Source organism: Carcharhinus amblyrhynchos, chromosome 22 (assembly GCF_965287045.1).
Source record: "Carcharhinus amblyrhynchos chromosome 22, sCarAmb.v2.hapA, whole genome shotgun sequence".
NCBI classification, from domain to species: Eukaryota; Metazoa; Chordata; class Chondrichthyes; order Carcharhiniformes; family Carcharhinidae; genus Carcharhinus; species Carcharhinus amblyrhynchos.
The window spans coordinates 13,338,055-13,353,566 of NC_137345.1; the positions used below are offsets into that span (position 1 = coordinate 13,338,055).

General features: G+C 39.5%; 1 protein-coding gene across 1 annotated transcript in view; it reads right to left on the reverse strand.

The window, feature by feature from the left end:
• Nucleotides 1–1,645: 1,645 nt before the first annotated feature.
• Nucleotides 1,646–15,512, reverse strand: part of ccnd3 (cyclin D3) — a 45,012-nt gene continuing 31,145 nt past the window's right edge. Inside the window, exon 5 of the mRNA XM_080209919.1 lies at nucleotides 1,646–11,980. Within this exon, the coding sequence (XP_080066045.1) occupies nucleotides 11,825–11,980 (156 nt within the window). The 3' untranslated portion in view covers nucleotides 1,646–11,824. The remainder of the gene's footprint in view (nucleotides 11,981–15,512) is intronic.

Below are 15,512 nucleotides of genomic sequence, written 5' to 3' on the forward strand. Positions count from 1 at the left end.
TGTTTTGAAGATAACTTTCAGTGCACTGTTCTATAGTTGCTGTCTCATGTTGGCATACAAGAGGACCTTAGAGGTCTCATGAAATTCCTCAGTGACAAAATTAGTTGCAGCCAAAATGTTATTACTTTATTGGAGATACTAAAAAGGATACTAAAATCGTTCCAGGTGATATATGACTAGCCTTTGATCCAGAGTGTGTGTGAACAAAGCAGCCCAATCCTTTTGTTCACATGTAGGATAGGTTGTACGGTGATGCAGTACATTTTGGCATCAGTGAATCACCTGGCTTAGAAAAGTAGTATCATTTCAACTATCCAGATCCCTTCAAGTTACAGATCTCAGTTCCAGTGCCATAAGGAGGCAACCTTCCCCTTTCAGAAGCAGGTTGTTGAGATGTTGGCACTTCTGTTCCAGCAGGCAGTTGAAGAGTTCCAGCTTGCTGGAAAGTATAATTGCTAGTGCAACACATCAAATATAGCAAGGTCTTTGATTCTCAATTAAAAATTGTAATCTGTTCTCCAGTTTATCTTTTCAGGCTAATCTGCTATTAGCTTCACAGTTTTCAAAGTTTATTTCTTATGTCATAAGTAGGCTGACGTTAATGCAGCAATGAAGTTATTGTGAAAATCCTCTAGTTGCCACACTCAGGTGCCTGTTTGGGTACACTAAGGGAGAATTTAGCATGGCCAATGCACCTAACCAGCACATCTTTCCGACTGTGGGAGGAAACTGGAGCACCTGGGAGGAAATCCACACAGACATGGGGAAAACATGCAGAATTTGCACAATGACCCAAGTTAGTAATCGAACCCAAGTCCCTAGCGCTGTGAGGCAGCAGTGCTAACTACTGTGCCACCAGTTATGATCATCTGTTAGCATTATTTGTTGAAGTTTGATACAGGCAGGGTGTTTTTAATTATGGTGTAAGATCAACAACAGGGACATCTGATAAAGCATTAATTACTTTACTACAGGAACGTAATACACAGCATACATACTAGTTTACAATGCAGCATACTATGCTTTTCATAGGGTTATGGAACTGCACAAATCATCCAGAAATTAAATTTGCAGTTTTATCCAATGAAACTCAATTTGCAACACCTTCTGTATTAGTCTCCTTCAAAACCATTACTGAGTGCATGGGTCCCTTACCATAAGATTTCCCTTCTCACTTAGCTGCTTGTTTTAAATTCGCTGTCTGGCTTTTATTGGTGCTTCTTTTCTTTTGTTCAACATATATGGTGAAAAAAAAGCACAATCACAGACTTGCTATGTGAAGCTAAGACACCAGGAAATAGAAAGCATATCTTCCTGCAAATCTTATATTGGTGCTTTATGTTGAAATAACCAGTGCCTTCAATATTTGCTTCTGGTTCACATGTTATTCATTGAAAGCTTACAGTAGTGCATCTTAAGCCATATTGCTGAAGAATATGGCACCAGTCCCTTGGTGTAATTCAGGCTGAGCCTGATGTATTACGGATGTGTGTATCCAAAAAGGTGCGTGGGAGGCATAGGCAGCTGAGAGACATCTTGACTGAAACCCATGTCTAAAGAGGTGTGAAGTGCAGAAGTGAGACAACAGGTCACTCAATTACTAAAGAGTCCACTACCTCAAAAAGAAATATGATACCAGCATACATTTAATTTGGAAAAACTGCATTTATTGTTCAGTGATTGCCCCTGCTGGTATTTCACAAGGTTTGTACAATGGAACAGTGGAATCATGTAGCTGCTTAGGAATGTCACCACATATTCAACTTGTATGATATTTCGCTCATGCTTTGGTTAAGCTTTCAGATTTATTAACATTTTTGAAAGCAAAATAAACTCCAGCCTTTCAAAATATACCCAATACTTCTGGTGACAGTAAAATTTAATTGAAATTAATGCACGAACGTTAAACCCAATTAAATAAAAATCCAATATCTAAATTTAAAACAAGTTCACTTTCATTAAGCACGCTGGTAAAAATCACTGTAGTTTCCAGGCTTATTTGATTAAGTAGGAAATAGTAGCTAGGTGTTTTTGTTTTGCAAGGATTTCACATTTAGTGCATGTGTATAAATACATACTTACATGCAAAACATGCATGTCCATCATAATAACAAAACTGATGGCTCAATGCTCCTTGCCTGTCATCCAGGCAAACTGTTGAACCCTTTAAAAAAAAATGTGGTTATTGATGTTATCAAATTGGGACACTAACACCAGCCTAGCAACAGGCCTGATCTGTCATTAATTAAGAATGTTCTCTTTCTTACTAGAGTTCATTTTGATTTGCATACCCAATCAGCAACCAGATTTTTTTGAACAAGTGTATCATTAAGGTGATGAGCACAAAGCTGGACCTTACTTGGTGAAGATGTGGTATTTATGACATACCTAACGCATTTCACAATGAACAAAAAATACATTTCTTCTCTACGTACTGATGACAAAATATGAATAAGGACTGAAGAATTAATCATGACAAGGGTACAATCCAATGCCAAAACAAACATAAAACAAGCAGAATGAATGAAAATTTAAAAAGCAAAAAGAGCTGAGGATTTGATACACCCCATTGTTAAGATAGTAACTGCAGGGCTCTAATTCAATGTGTTCTCTTAAGACTGCTGCATTTGGTAGCACTTCTTAAATCTGTTTTACCTCCCGAAACGTTTCCATTGCTTCGAGTCAGCAAGCGGGAGGGAGCATTTCAAAACATTTGACACTTCAATGACCTTCAAACGAATTACTTGTTAACAAATTCTCACCCTGCTTAATACCCAGAGTGGATGAAACTGTCACTTTGGATTGTTAGGCAGCAAACATTAGAGAAAATGAACAATTGTAGAGAGCCCCCAAGTTGCAGGAATAATGCACCCAATAATAAAATGGATGAGGAGAGCAAAACACCACAAGAACAGAGTACTCTCGAAGAATTGAGATAACAGGTGAAGATATTTAAAAAATATACTTTCATGGCAACTAACAAGACAGACTTAAAACCAACATAAACCAAACTTCATGACATTTGCACAATAAGCAACCAAAGCCAACTGCACAAGAGGCTTCTAATTGCTAATGACCAGAAGAACTAGCTCACGTCACTGAGGAATGCTATTCTTAAAACCAAATCTTATTTGTGAAACTATGCCTTAGCAACACAGAACTTGGATCCAAATGATTTGATACTTAGTGATTTTTGAAGGCACTCCAAAAAATTACCATTGTTTCATACTGTACAGTTTGAGCTGTGCTGAGCTTTTCCTATTAAGCAATTTAAACTTATGTAAAGGAGTCCCTCATCAGGATGGAGAATGGTCCTTAGCTGAAGATCTTGCTGGAAGATGTTTTAATATAATTCTAAAGGTGATGGTCAGTTTCTGTCATGTGTCCACATTTCATGTCAAAGCCCAGAGAGCTGGCACGGCTTGATTTTATTTTTAAAAACAGCCACTTTCTTGCCCGAGAATTAGCCAAGCAGCAGAGGAAAATTAGGGGGAGGAATTTGAAGACTCCAGCTGCTGTGGATGGCAAAGGTATTTTTCAGCTGGGCCCTGTAGGTCAGAGTACAGCGCTTCTGCTGATTTCAGGTGGGAAGCTATTTTGCAATGCGAAATGTGGTCCTGTCCCTATCCATTGTGGGGCACAGTCTGCAAACTCTAATGTAGAAAAAAAATGGCTTTTGTGAGGCAACAAGGTGCAGTAATAATCTTGCTCTTGGAATGACCCTTCACACCCCAACCTCTTGCTAAACCTGCTGGCTAGTCGAGGCACTTTTGATTGCTTTCGCAGACGCAATGTGTACTTTATAGCTGTTTTGGCCATATGGATAAAATTGCCCTGTGTCAGGAGGCAATGCACTGTAGGGGAGCATTACAACTAATTCTAGTCTGAACCCATCTAATGGGCACCTTAGTTCTGCTGAATCCTTGATTGTGCAGTTGGCTGGTGCTTTCAATGTATTATTAATGCTTCAGTCCTGCATAAAGTTACTGAGTATAGCTTGCAATAGATAATCTTAATAATCAAACTTTTGTAATATTCACGCTTTTTTTTCTACTCGAGTTTTCCCCCAGTCCTGCTACATATAGAAGCTCTCCTTCAGTCAGGAAGACAAACATGGTTATTCAGAATAAGACGCTTTATAATTGTCGCAGAAGCTGCTATATGATCAGCTAAAGGAGGCTCTCATGTTGCAGGTTGATAGGGTCATATCTGTGTTCCATCGTACATCCACCTAACAGTTTGGCTGGTGATTAATAAAACTCACCTAACCTGTTCTAGAGTAGATAGGAATGCTGTAACATTCCTCTTATCCTCCATAATCTGGTTGTGCAGCCATTACTAGACTAACTGAACCACCAATTTAAATTAATTAAGCTTTTCACTACCTTTCTTGAACTAACACTAGATTGTAAGGAGGGCTTAAAATTACAAAAGGAAAGTTATTGCAACAAATTTAGCTTTTTATGTAATGTTTACATTAAAACAACCACACACACACACGAGTATAAGGCAACACAAGTAAAACAAAAGCATTACCCAAAAAATTACAATCGCCTCATATCAGAAAACCAAAATTCTCTATTTTTGGCTGGTGTCTATAAATACACATTTGCCCTTTCTCATTTTAAGCTGTGCACTCATGCTAGCTGTTGCTCCATTGTAACGCTGCTATTTAAAATGTTTCTCCTGCACCCAAATACAATCCTGTCCTCTGCTCCATCCACGCCATCTCGGATCCCAGAGATTAGTCACTAATGCTGATACCCTATTGTTGGAAAACCAGGCAGATTAACAGCTGACAGCAACTATGGAGGAAGGTACTGATATGATGCCATATCCAAGTGTTGGAGAAATTGCTATGCTAGGAAGGAAACCAGCCATGAGTGAAACTTAAAAGCAGATACAACCCATAGTAAGATGATCCCTATTTATTGCAAATTTATACAGAAAGCACAGACTGAAATACAGAAGTAATTATTACCAAGACCCTGTTGTAATTATTTTCCTACAGTTTCTATCATAACTTGTAAAACAATTTGAGCACATGGATTCTTGAAGCAGTGAAAAAGAGGTGCACAGTTTTTTGACAAAGGATTAGACCATATTATTGGCAGGAATCAAAACATATTATACCTAACTTGGGCTCCTTAATGCTAGTCAGACATTATACTGACATAATATGGTCCAAAAGTTTGAACATGGGAACAACACTATGAATTGCGAAATAATCAGCTTAAAAAAGTACCAGATTTTCTTCATAGGACTAAAAAAATGAAAATTGCAGAACCACTGTCCCTTTTGGTAAAATGGAATAAACTAGGTGATTGTTCATGACTCATTAGTTATTCAATAAAACAAAATGAAATGTTACAGTTGGCTCACCTGTCCACCACTTTTAAGTTGTCCAAAAACAAGGGAACAAGCTTTACTACTTAGTCTGACTTCACCCTTCACTCTCAAAAGGCACTAACTGATTCGAGCTGGGAACAGGTTTCCACAAGTATCAACCACCCTCTCGTGCCATGTCCAATCAGCTAACCTTTTATGTAAGAGTCTTGGCAAAGAGCGTGAGCAACGAAAGATATTTAATGCCGAGCAGAATTCTGTTCAGTACACCTTTCACTTCCTAGCAAGAGTAAGAGCAGCAACTGGGAACAGGAACCACCCCCTAACAACCTAAACTGACTTTGTTGGTATGTACGGTTCAACTTCCACATTGGATGATGCATTTACCAATGAAGAACTTGTAAACTAAAACATTTATCTACATAATGCACAACTAATCATCAGTATATATGACACATTAAGCATATAGCTATCCAAGAAAATATTATACAGTGGATTGATTTGTAAGTATGCTCATTTTCAAAAGCCAAGTTCAAAGGGCTAACATTTATTTTTTCAAGGATCAAATGTACAAGTCAGAGTGACAGTAATTAATCGGAACTATTGCCATTCCAGAGCAATCAAAGCTTTTGGTTTATACAAGTCAGTGAAATCAATGGAGAATGTTATGTTTAAACACACAATTACTGTATTAACAGCCATTTGCTAAACTTTGGTCAAAGAGGTGTCATTTTTGGACCAGTTATCTCTCAAACTGTTTTCACTGACAAAGCATTGTAACTTTCCCTAACTTTATACAATGATGCATTTATTAACAAATTGCTGTTGCACAAATTAATTCCAAGTTCTCAGAAGAAACCATCAGCAACACTTGCTATAAGTTTTCATAGTTTAAAATAAAATGTTAATACCAAAATATATGGTGTGCAATGAAGCTGGCACCAAACAAGAAAACAACAAAATGATACCAAACAGATGCCCACAAGGAACAAAAACTAGTGATTTACCTGACTCTCAAAAACATTTACACCAATTCCTGTCCCCGAGAAAGGGCTTCAGACAATGCTATCTCCTTAAGACATTATGTAATTGTGATCTTTAAAAAGCCGAGGTACCGTAGAAACTGCCTAGTAACCTGAGATACTGTAAGTGGAACATCTGCAGACAGAAGAGGCAACTGAACAATGTCAAATTTACATAGGTAAATGAGTACATTAATATTCTTGTAATTCCCCACCCCCATTTCACTGTCCGACTTTAAACATAAGCAGCAAAACAAAAAAATTATGATCCCCTTTTATCAGGCATAAAACAGTGATGCACAACCAACTGAACCAGTTCTTATTTGGTCTCTGACATCCAAGCATACGCAGGGAACAGCTCAACAGAAGCTGTATTCGACACAGACCATTCGCCTTTCTCATTAATAATTAATAAATGCGGTAGCAATATTAATATTTAACATTGAAAATACCAAGAAAATTACAAATCCATCTCAAGGTCTTAGGACGCGAACACCACCAATGATTCTCCCCTCCTTTCGAAAAACCACCACAGCATTCAACATCATTTTTGAAAACATGAGGTTTTCGAACTGGTTGGATCACCTAGGTACGGAGTTTTAAATAGTTTTAGACTACATCCTTAAGAGGCCAAGATACACATCCCTCTGTCACCTCAATCAGATACTTTCAGTTCAGTTGTCTGTACAATTTTGTATACAAAATAAACATAGCAGCAATTTTCATTAAACAATACAACTAAAATAAAATGTAAAACATCGGCCCTTTTAGCAGCGCAAAAAAAATAAAAAAAAACACACCATTTATTTATTGCCATACTCAGCAACAGCAATGCACAAATGTTTTAAAGACTTCAAACTCAAGCCTGCTGTTGGATTGATCACGGGGACCAAACTCAATAACCAGCGACAGCTTGATTTCAACAGGGTCCCACGTCGCCATTTTTTTTAATAGAGTTTCAATTTTTCTTGCAGTGACAAGCAGAGGAAAATTATTAAAAGTGTCGTAAATAAACAGAAAAAAAACATGCTTTCGATTTTAAAAAAAATTTGGTGCCCCCAAAAAATGTGAAACTATCGGTTTAATCCCTTTTAATTTGGCCCAGGTTTTATGTGGCATAGATATTTAAGGTACAAGCAGATTTGATGTCAAAACGGTCAATTTTTTGGCTTAACAAGCCTCTAAGATTTGATGAGCTTCTGCAGAGGAAATTAGACAGTGTGTTGTTACTCTGTTGATCAATCATTAATTTGATAAGAATCTTTTGGGGGCGGGGGGGGCGGTGGTGGTGGTGGTGCAGGGAATGCATGTTGGTAAGAACCAGTCAAAATATGATTAATTGGCTCAGGAAGATACACTACCTTCACAACACAAAAGGGACTAAGAACACATTGTTCTGTTCCTGGGACCGTTCTGCGTCCACCAAGTCTTTGTAGTCAATTTTCTGAGCAAGTCTCGAGCAGCGATGAACCACAATGCCTCTATCTTTTCAGCATGGAAGGCAGAGGGGGCAAGATTCCAGTCTCCCAAGCCAATGCTCAGAAAATGACTCCCTACATGGTACTGCCCAATCACACAAACTAGCCACTCAACAGACTGCACTAGTCTTTTTTTAAAAAAAAAGGCTGTGCGCGACTTAACAGCGGCAAGCTGACAAAATCTAATATTCTCAACGATAGGCTGATTGAATATAGGTCAGCAAAAATAAATGAGCTGCAATCGAATTTGCTGATGTAGGGCAACTTAAAATCTCCGCTAAACAGAGCATTTTGCCACATTTTCCATTCACCTGAAGCCCGTGCCCATTAGAGGCAACACCATGTCAGAAATGACAGGCACATCATCATGGCTGTCACTGCAGCAGGATCAAAGAACCAATTACCCAACAAAAAAAATAATACCGAAAGTGAGGGGTGCATTACTTTTTATTTAATTAGGCACATATGAATCTTAAAAAGGGGTTGCATGGTGTTCCCAAACCAAAACTCCATGGAGCAAAATTGTAGGATATTGGCAATATAAAAATAGAATATAGAGTCCTTATATGCAGCATGGGAGCAGGAGGAAGTGTTCTCAAGTATAATTCAGGAGAAATATAATGTCGTTTGATGTTTCCCCTTTGAAAGATATGCCTGATTTATTGAAATGCGGAGGATGAATAAGGAACGTAAAAACTCTAAATGAATTAAATGACTGATGTCATAGCTAGTATAGGAATTTCATGCAATCTAGTGTGCATCAAGTTATTTCTGCATGCCAACACAGCCCTTTAAGCTCATATTAAACATCCAATCACATACATTGCTAACTCAAGACTTATTTCAATTCTCCTATTAAAATCCATGCATCGCTTGGGATAGTTCTGATCACCCCTGGTTTGCTAAAGCATTGTGCTTAATCAGCAAATAACTGTAGCATTTAACGCAATTAAAAATAGACAAATAGGTCCATTTACTTATCAAGGGAATAAGGAATATATAACTATAAAGCAGAGTTAGGAAAAATAAAAGGCAACAACACATTACCCATGTCCGTTGACTATTAAGCAAAACTTAAAATGCTACGCTTCAGTTCAGGAACATTTTATCAAGTGCTTTTTAAAGCAGATTACAATATGACTGAATTGTATCTCCAGGGATAAGTTGCTGCTTCAGGTTGTGGCCAAAGGGTTTAAATCACTCCCAGAAAATATCAGGTAAATCTAAACTTTAGAGTCTCATTACTGTATGATACCCACTGAAGAATACAACAAATCATTGCCCTGGCAGAGTTAGATTATTGTAACCATTTCTGGGTGCCCTTCTCAAAAAAAAGCATGTAAAGGTCATAAAAGGGGTGCAGAAGAAATTTACTAAGAAAATGTCCCAAGGTAATAAGCCTTACTTATGAGGAACTGGGTTTTGTCCAATAACATGGATGAGAGGCGATATGACAAAATTACTTAATCAAGTTTAAAGAGAAAAATTATTTCAACAGTTGCTACATATGAGGGCAGAAATTTCAGATAATGAAGAACAGGAACAAAAGAAAGAAGGGGATAGGTTTTTTTTTGTAGATGTTTACTTAAATTTATGTCAGAAACAAATGTACAATGAAAACAGATTAATAACTTTTAAATAGGGACAGTTAGGTATTTGAAGAAAGACATTACGATGAGGGGGTGGCATTAAGTGGGCAGCTCTTAGAGGCTGTACAAGCACCATTTACTTTGTACCTGAAGGGCTTTTAGATATTTTTCTGTTAAAGGTTGGCTATAAACGTGTGTTGTCAGGCTGAATAGCTGACAACTTTAGCTGCCAAATTCTATGATTTTACATTAACCCTAGAAATGTAGCCCTTTATGAAAAAACATCTGAAGATTTTTATTGAGGGGGCTGAACACACACACACACACACACACACTTATTTTTGTGTACACAGGCACATCCATCCAAGGACTTTCAGACCATCAACTGGAATGTAAAATTAGCTTCAATCTACAAATTTAAATAATTATCTATAATAATGAACAGTGGAAATCTCTCCTTGGCTAGACAAATTCTCAATGCAAAAGCATCTCCACTTCGAAAAAGGGGAGCAGCCTTTGCAGGGAATGGCTTGTCCTGACTCTGGCAAGCCAATACAATTTCCTTCAAGTGATACATTTAGGCAAGGAAGCAATAATTACAGAAGTTGCTCAAGTCACTTTAATCATTTGCTGCAAAATCAAACTATTGATAATTTGCTATTAAACATCCTTTGGCCCACCATGCTGCAATTGTGGCCCTGGTACTTAATTGCATTTACCCACTTGGATACTTGAACACATTCTTACTTCCATGCACTTGCCAGCATCCTCTCATTAGTGAGCGAATGTGGCTTTGGAGACTTGTTCTTTTCATGATTCAGCAACATAGCTTTGTTTGCTGAATCAGGCTAATGCTGCAAGCAACTATTGTGGACACAGTTTGCTAGCAAAACCCATTATGTAATCTGCAAGAGACAACCTCAGGTTCCTCAAGTCACCCTCAGCGCTCTTCTGCATAGCGGGCTTGCCACAGTTTAACATTCAGCAAGTGAAAAAAGCTTTAGCCTTATAGGAGAGGCAAACGTTAATGAGTTTTGACTAAACTAACACATTTCCTATGACATTACTAATGAATGCATTTTGTTTTTCAGTCATTTTTATGTACATAGCATCATGCAGCAATGTTCACCCCTCCGACAGGCTAAGTGATGCTGCCAGAACGTTGTGGATAAGCCGCGTTTAATCAAAAAAACAAAACTGACAGGTCCACTATAATCTTTACAATAATTAAAATTTTAAAATAGATTTGGTTTGAACTGTAAAATTTGACAGGCATTGTAAAGATTGTAGTGGACTTTCATAGCTCTATCTAGTAGTTCTTTGTTTATATACCCGAAATTCTGGTTTCTGTGATGTTGTGTCAAGGTCATTAAATATATTTCATGATGGTATACATTTTATGTTCAAGAAACCAGTACTCGTGTATGTATACATATATATTTTTAAATAAGGGCTGCACCAGATACTTTGCTTCAAAATTTGAGTCTGCTTTATCGCTTCATTTCATATCCCACCAGGAAATCTTGCTTCTGTTACAGCCTTATTTTAAATATATTATATACAATTAGATCCTGATACACAATGTTAATTGTCTCCAGGGATCATTACTAATCTACACATTATGGAATTATAATATCGTACATCACTGTGCAAAATAGTCAAAGTCTGTTAATTGGGACATCATAATATAAAATGCCCCACTTATCAGATTGTCTCCATTAAGCAAAATATCAATACTGATTTAAACAGTGAATCAGATGGTGCTGAGTAATTTCCTCAGTAAAATGAACAGGGAATGTTTCTGGTGTGTCAAAATGGTGCAATATATCCTTCTTTTCTTAAATTGTGGGATGACGGTCAGTTTAGACCCAAGTCAACAATCTTCATATGCCCCTGAACCTCTGCTTTTGGTGTGCGAGATGCTGGATGGCAAACTGTGTGACTTGTACCCAAACAAGTTAACACCAAAATAACAGCTTGATAACCAAGTACCTTGCACTTTTTTTGGGTGAACATTTTTTGGGAAGGCACTAAAACAAAATAAAATTTAGAAACCAGACCCCTGAATATTTATTACAATCTGCCAACTTCACAATGTGCAGCTGTCTTCAGTATGGGTTGGCCAACAAATCACAATCAAACCTTATATATAAAATATAGGTAGTTGCTGGGTGCAGGAATTTCACAAGATGATTGCTGTTACATTTCTCTCCACCTTGACTGTCCCTTCAAGCTTTATCCTCTTTTCACCCCACATGTTGTTATATAGAAGTAGATCTTGTTGGGATATGATTGCATCTTAATTATAATGAAACTAAGTAGTACTAATTTGCTACATTTGCCTTCATAGCACAGCAGAGGTTTATAAAAAACAATTGCACGTGGATGATCACAGGTTGACATCCCTTACGTCTGTAGGAGTGCTGATTTGGTCTGACTCATGTACAGTCTTTGAGGACATGGTTTGCTCCAGCTGTTGTTGCGAAAATTTTAAACTCTCTGCCAGGGTGACTTCAATCTGTTCTTGGCAAGCCTTCAGGCAGTCCTGGTATAAAGAACAATGACATCAATGAACAGGTAAATGAGATAACGCATACATTTTTTAAAAAACAAACCTTCAAGGTGGCTCAGAGCTACAGAGAACAGGATGATGAAGTCATACCGTTCAGTCGCAACATGTCCTGGTCAATATTTATTTCTCGAACATCACTGAACAGATTATCTGGTCATTAATGCAAGCGTACTGCGAGTGAACTGACGGTCAGTTTCACTAAATTACAACACTGACAACATTTCCAAAGTACTTCATTGGCTGCAAAGCTCTTTGGGATATCCCGAGGTTGGGATAAATGTTACATAAGTGACAAGAAAGTGGTGCAACAATGTGATAGATAAAACCAGTGTGACTCTTAGAATAGAGTAAAAAGTCTGACAACACCAGGTTTTAGTCCAACCGATTTATTTGATAATAGACTCACAAGCTTTCGGGGTTAGTCCCTTCGTCAGGTGAATGGAGTGTTCTGGCCTCAGACAGAGCATATAAAGCACAGACAGTTTACAGATTACTGATTAGAATGCGAATCCTTACACCTAACCCGCTGTTCAAGACCTGAAGTGGCTGACAATGTGAGTGGAAGGAGCACTGATCGCAGGTTAAAGAGATGTGTATTGCCTCCAGACAGTACAGTAAGTGAGGTTTTGCAAACCCAGGTAAGTCACAGGGGTTACAGATAGTGCGACATGAACCCAAGATCCCTGTTGAGACCGTCCTCGTGTGTGCGAAACTTGGCTATCAGTCTCTGTTCAGTGACTCTGCGCTGTCGCGTGTCGTGAAGGCCGCCTTGGAGAATGCTTACCCGAAGGTCAGAGGCTGAATGCCTGTGACCACTGAAGTGTTCGCCAACAGGAAGGGAACAGTCTTGCCTGGTGATTGTCGAGCGATGTTCATTCATCCGTTGTTGTAGCGTGTTTACTACGCCAGTCCAACGCCGGCATATCCACATCATGACTCTTAGAATAGAAGCAGGGGCAGAATTTTCCCGTCCCGTTCGTCACACGCATACATGGACCACGCAAAGGTCCATTGATCTTGGGCGGGATTTTCTGGCCTTGGGGAGAGTGTGGCCAGAAAATCCGGCCCACAGGATCCCTAAAGTGCGGGAGGCCCTTTGGCCCATTGAGCCTGCACCGATGCATTCCCACCCAGGCCCCATCCCTGTAACCCCACACATTTACCCTAGCTAGCTCCCCCGACACAGAGGCAATTTAGCCAGTTAACCTAACCCTGCACACCTTGGGCATATGGGAGGAAACCCACGCAGACATGAGCAGAACTTGCAAACTCTACGCAGTCACCTGATGCCGGAATTGAACACAGGTCCCTGACGCCATGAGGCAAAGCTAACCACTGTGCCATCCATCTTGAATGCAAGGGCAGCGCAGGTAACCCATGAGAGAGCCTAGCCCAGTGAAAATAAGTTAAGAGCTCCTGACATCAAATTTAGGTTTCACCAATGTATCTATTCATAAATCATTTTGCTTATGAAGGGGAACATTATGGGCTAAATTTTACAGACGGTAGGTTTTGCATTCCACCATTGAAAAGTTGGCAGCAATACAGCCCCACCAACTCAGAGTGCCCACAGCTATTTCGTGTTAGAATGAGTGTCAAGTGGCTGCAGGTGGGATTTCCCAGCTCCTCACCCGAGGAAATCCCACCTTGGAGACCTGACATGGTAATCAGATAGGCCGACAACTCTCCAGTCCCTGCAGTGACAAGAACTGCACTGGACTGAATAGGAGTTGCGTGTGGATGCCTGAGACTAAAGTCCAGCCACAGGAGACCACAGTAAGTCCAAGGTATCCCAGGGAGGAAGGGGAGGGAAGTCTGGGGGGGGTCACCTGATGTTAACTGGTTGGGAGGGGTGGGGAGACTTCAGAAGGGGGCTTTTTGAAGTAAGGGGTTTTTCCTCCCACTTCCCTGCCGGAGTAGGGTATCCACTGATTTTCAGGCTTCCCCCAAGCATGGGTCAATCTTCCCGCCAGCCTAAAAATTGAAGTTAGGTCAAAAATGGCCCTGAACTGGGCACTCAAGGGACTCAATTGGGGCAAGGGTGGCTTTGTCCACCTGAGTGTAAAATCAATGCATGGTCACTGTGATGGAAACCCAGAGGGGATGCTGTTACTTCGATTTCACACTCCCCCCTACCCCTCCCAAAAACAAACCACTGGCAACAGAGTGTGAAACTCTGGCCTGTGTGTTGATTATTTACCTTACACAGACCAAGGTACTTACAAGACAAATAATCAGTGCAGAGTAAAATCCAGGATACACAGTTAATATCAAGCCTGAAAATTCTCAAGAACCCTGGTTCTATTGCAATGCTTAAGATTAAAATCAGATAATCAGGAATAATGGATGTGTGTTTAAACAATCTATGCTTGATACGCTTTTAATTTATACAGCCCCACTGACCGAGGCAATTCATACTCCCAGTCTGATCTTAGTAAAGGTGTCATCCTCTTCATTGGGACAAGCGAAGTTGGAAGGAAACAGGCAAAGCACTTTCATGCTGACAGCTATAAATGGAGAATGGAACACAGGTCATTATCCTAGTTACATTTAACTCACATTCTCCACCCAACACTGAGAACAAAAGCCAGAAAACACTAGAATGATTTCAGCTAGAGTATCATATCCAATTCTGGGCACTACACTTCAGGAAGGATATGAAGGCATTAGAAAGCTTGCAGCAAAGATTCAGGAGAATGATCTCATGGGTGAGGAACTTCAGTTACACATATAGATGGGAGAAGATGGGGTTGTCCTCCTTGGAAGAGACCAAAGGGGAGACTGATAGAGGTGTTCAAAATCATGAGAGAATCTGGACAGAATAGATAACAAGAATCTCTGTTAGTGGAGAACAATGAACCAGAGACATTGATTTAATATGATAGGTTTTTCCTCATATTGCCATTTTTAAAAATGATAAAAGTGTGTGGTTAGGATCTTAAATGCATTGCCTAAGAAAACTGTGGCGGGAGATTCAACAGAAAACATAAATCAGATAATTATTTGAGGGGGGAACGTTTGCAGGGCTACTAGCAAAAGGTAGGTGAGTGGAACTGCCTAACTTGTTCTTTGCAGGGAGCTGGCATGAACACGACAGCCTGAACGGCCTCCATTGTGCTGTAAACATTCCATAATTCTACTCCTGCAACTCCCCACCCCACACTTGCCTCTGATGGATCACTAGGATCTATCCTCCAGTCCCTATTTTGCTTCTCAGCAACGTTACCCAGAGACAGGACATCATGTTACAACTATAAACTGACCACAAACTCCACCATCTCTATTTTCTGAGCTTCAATTTTCACCACTTAAACACTGGAGTACTAAAGTGTTTTTCTTCCACCGCAACTCCACCAGCCTCACTACCTCTTCAACCAATGCCTGCTCCCTCACCACTGTCTTTGGTTCTGTCAGGCTATTTGCAACCCATGTGTCCTATTTGACTCTAAGTGGATCTGCCAAACACATTCTCTCCTTAACAAAGGCTCTCTATTTCTGTCTCCAT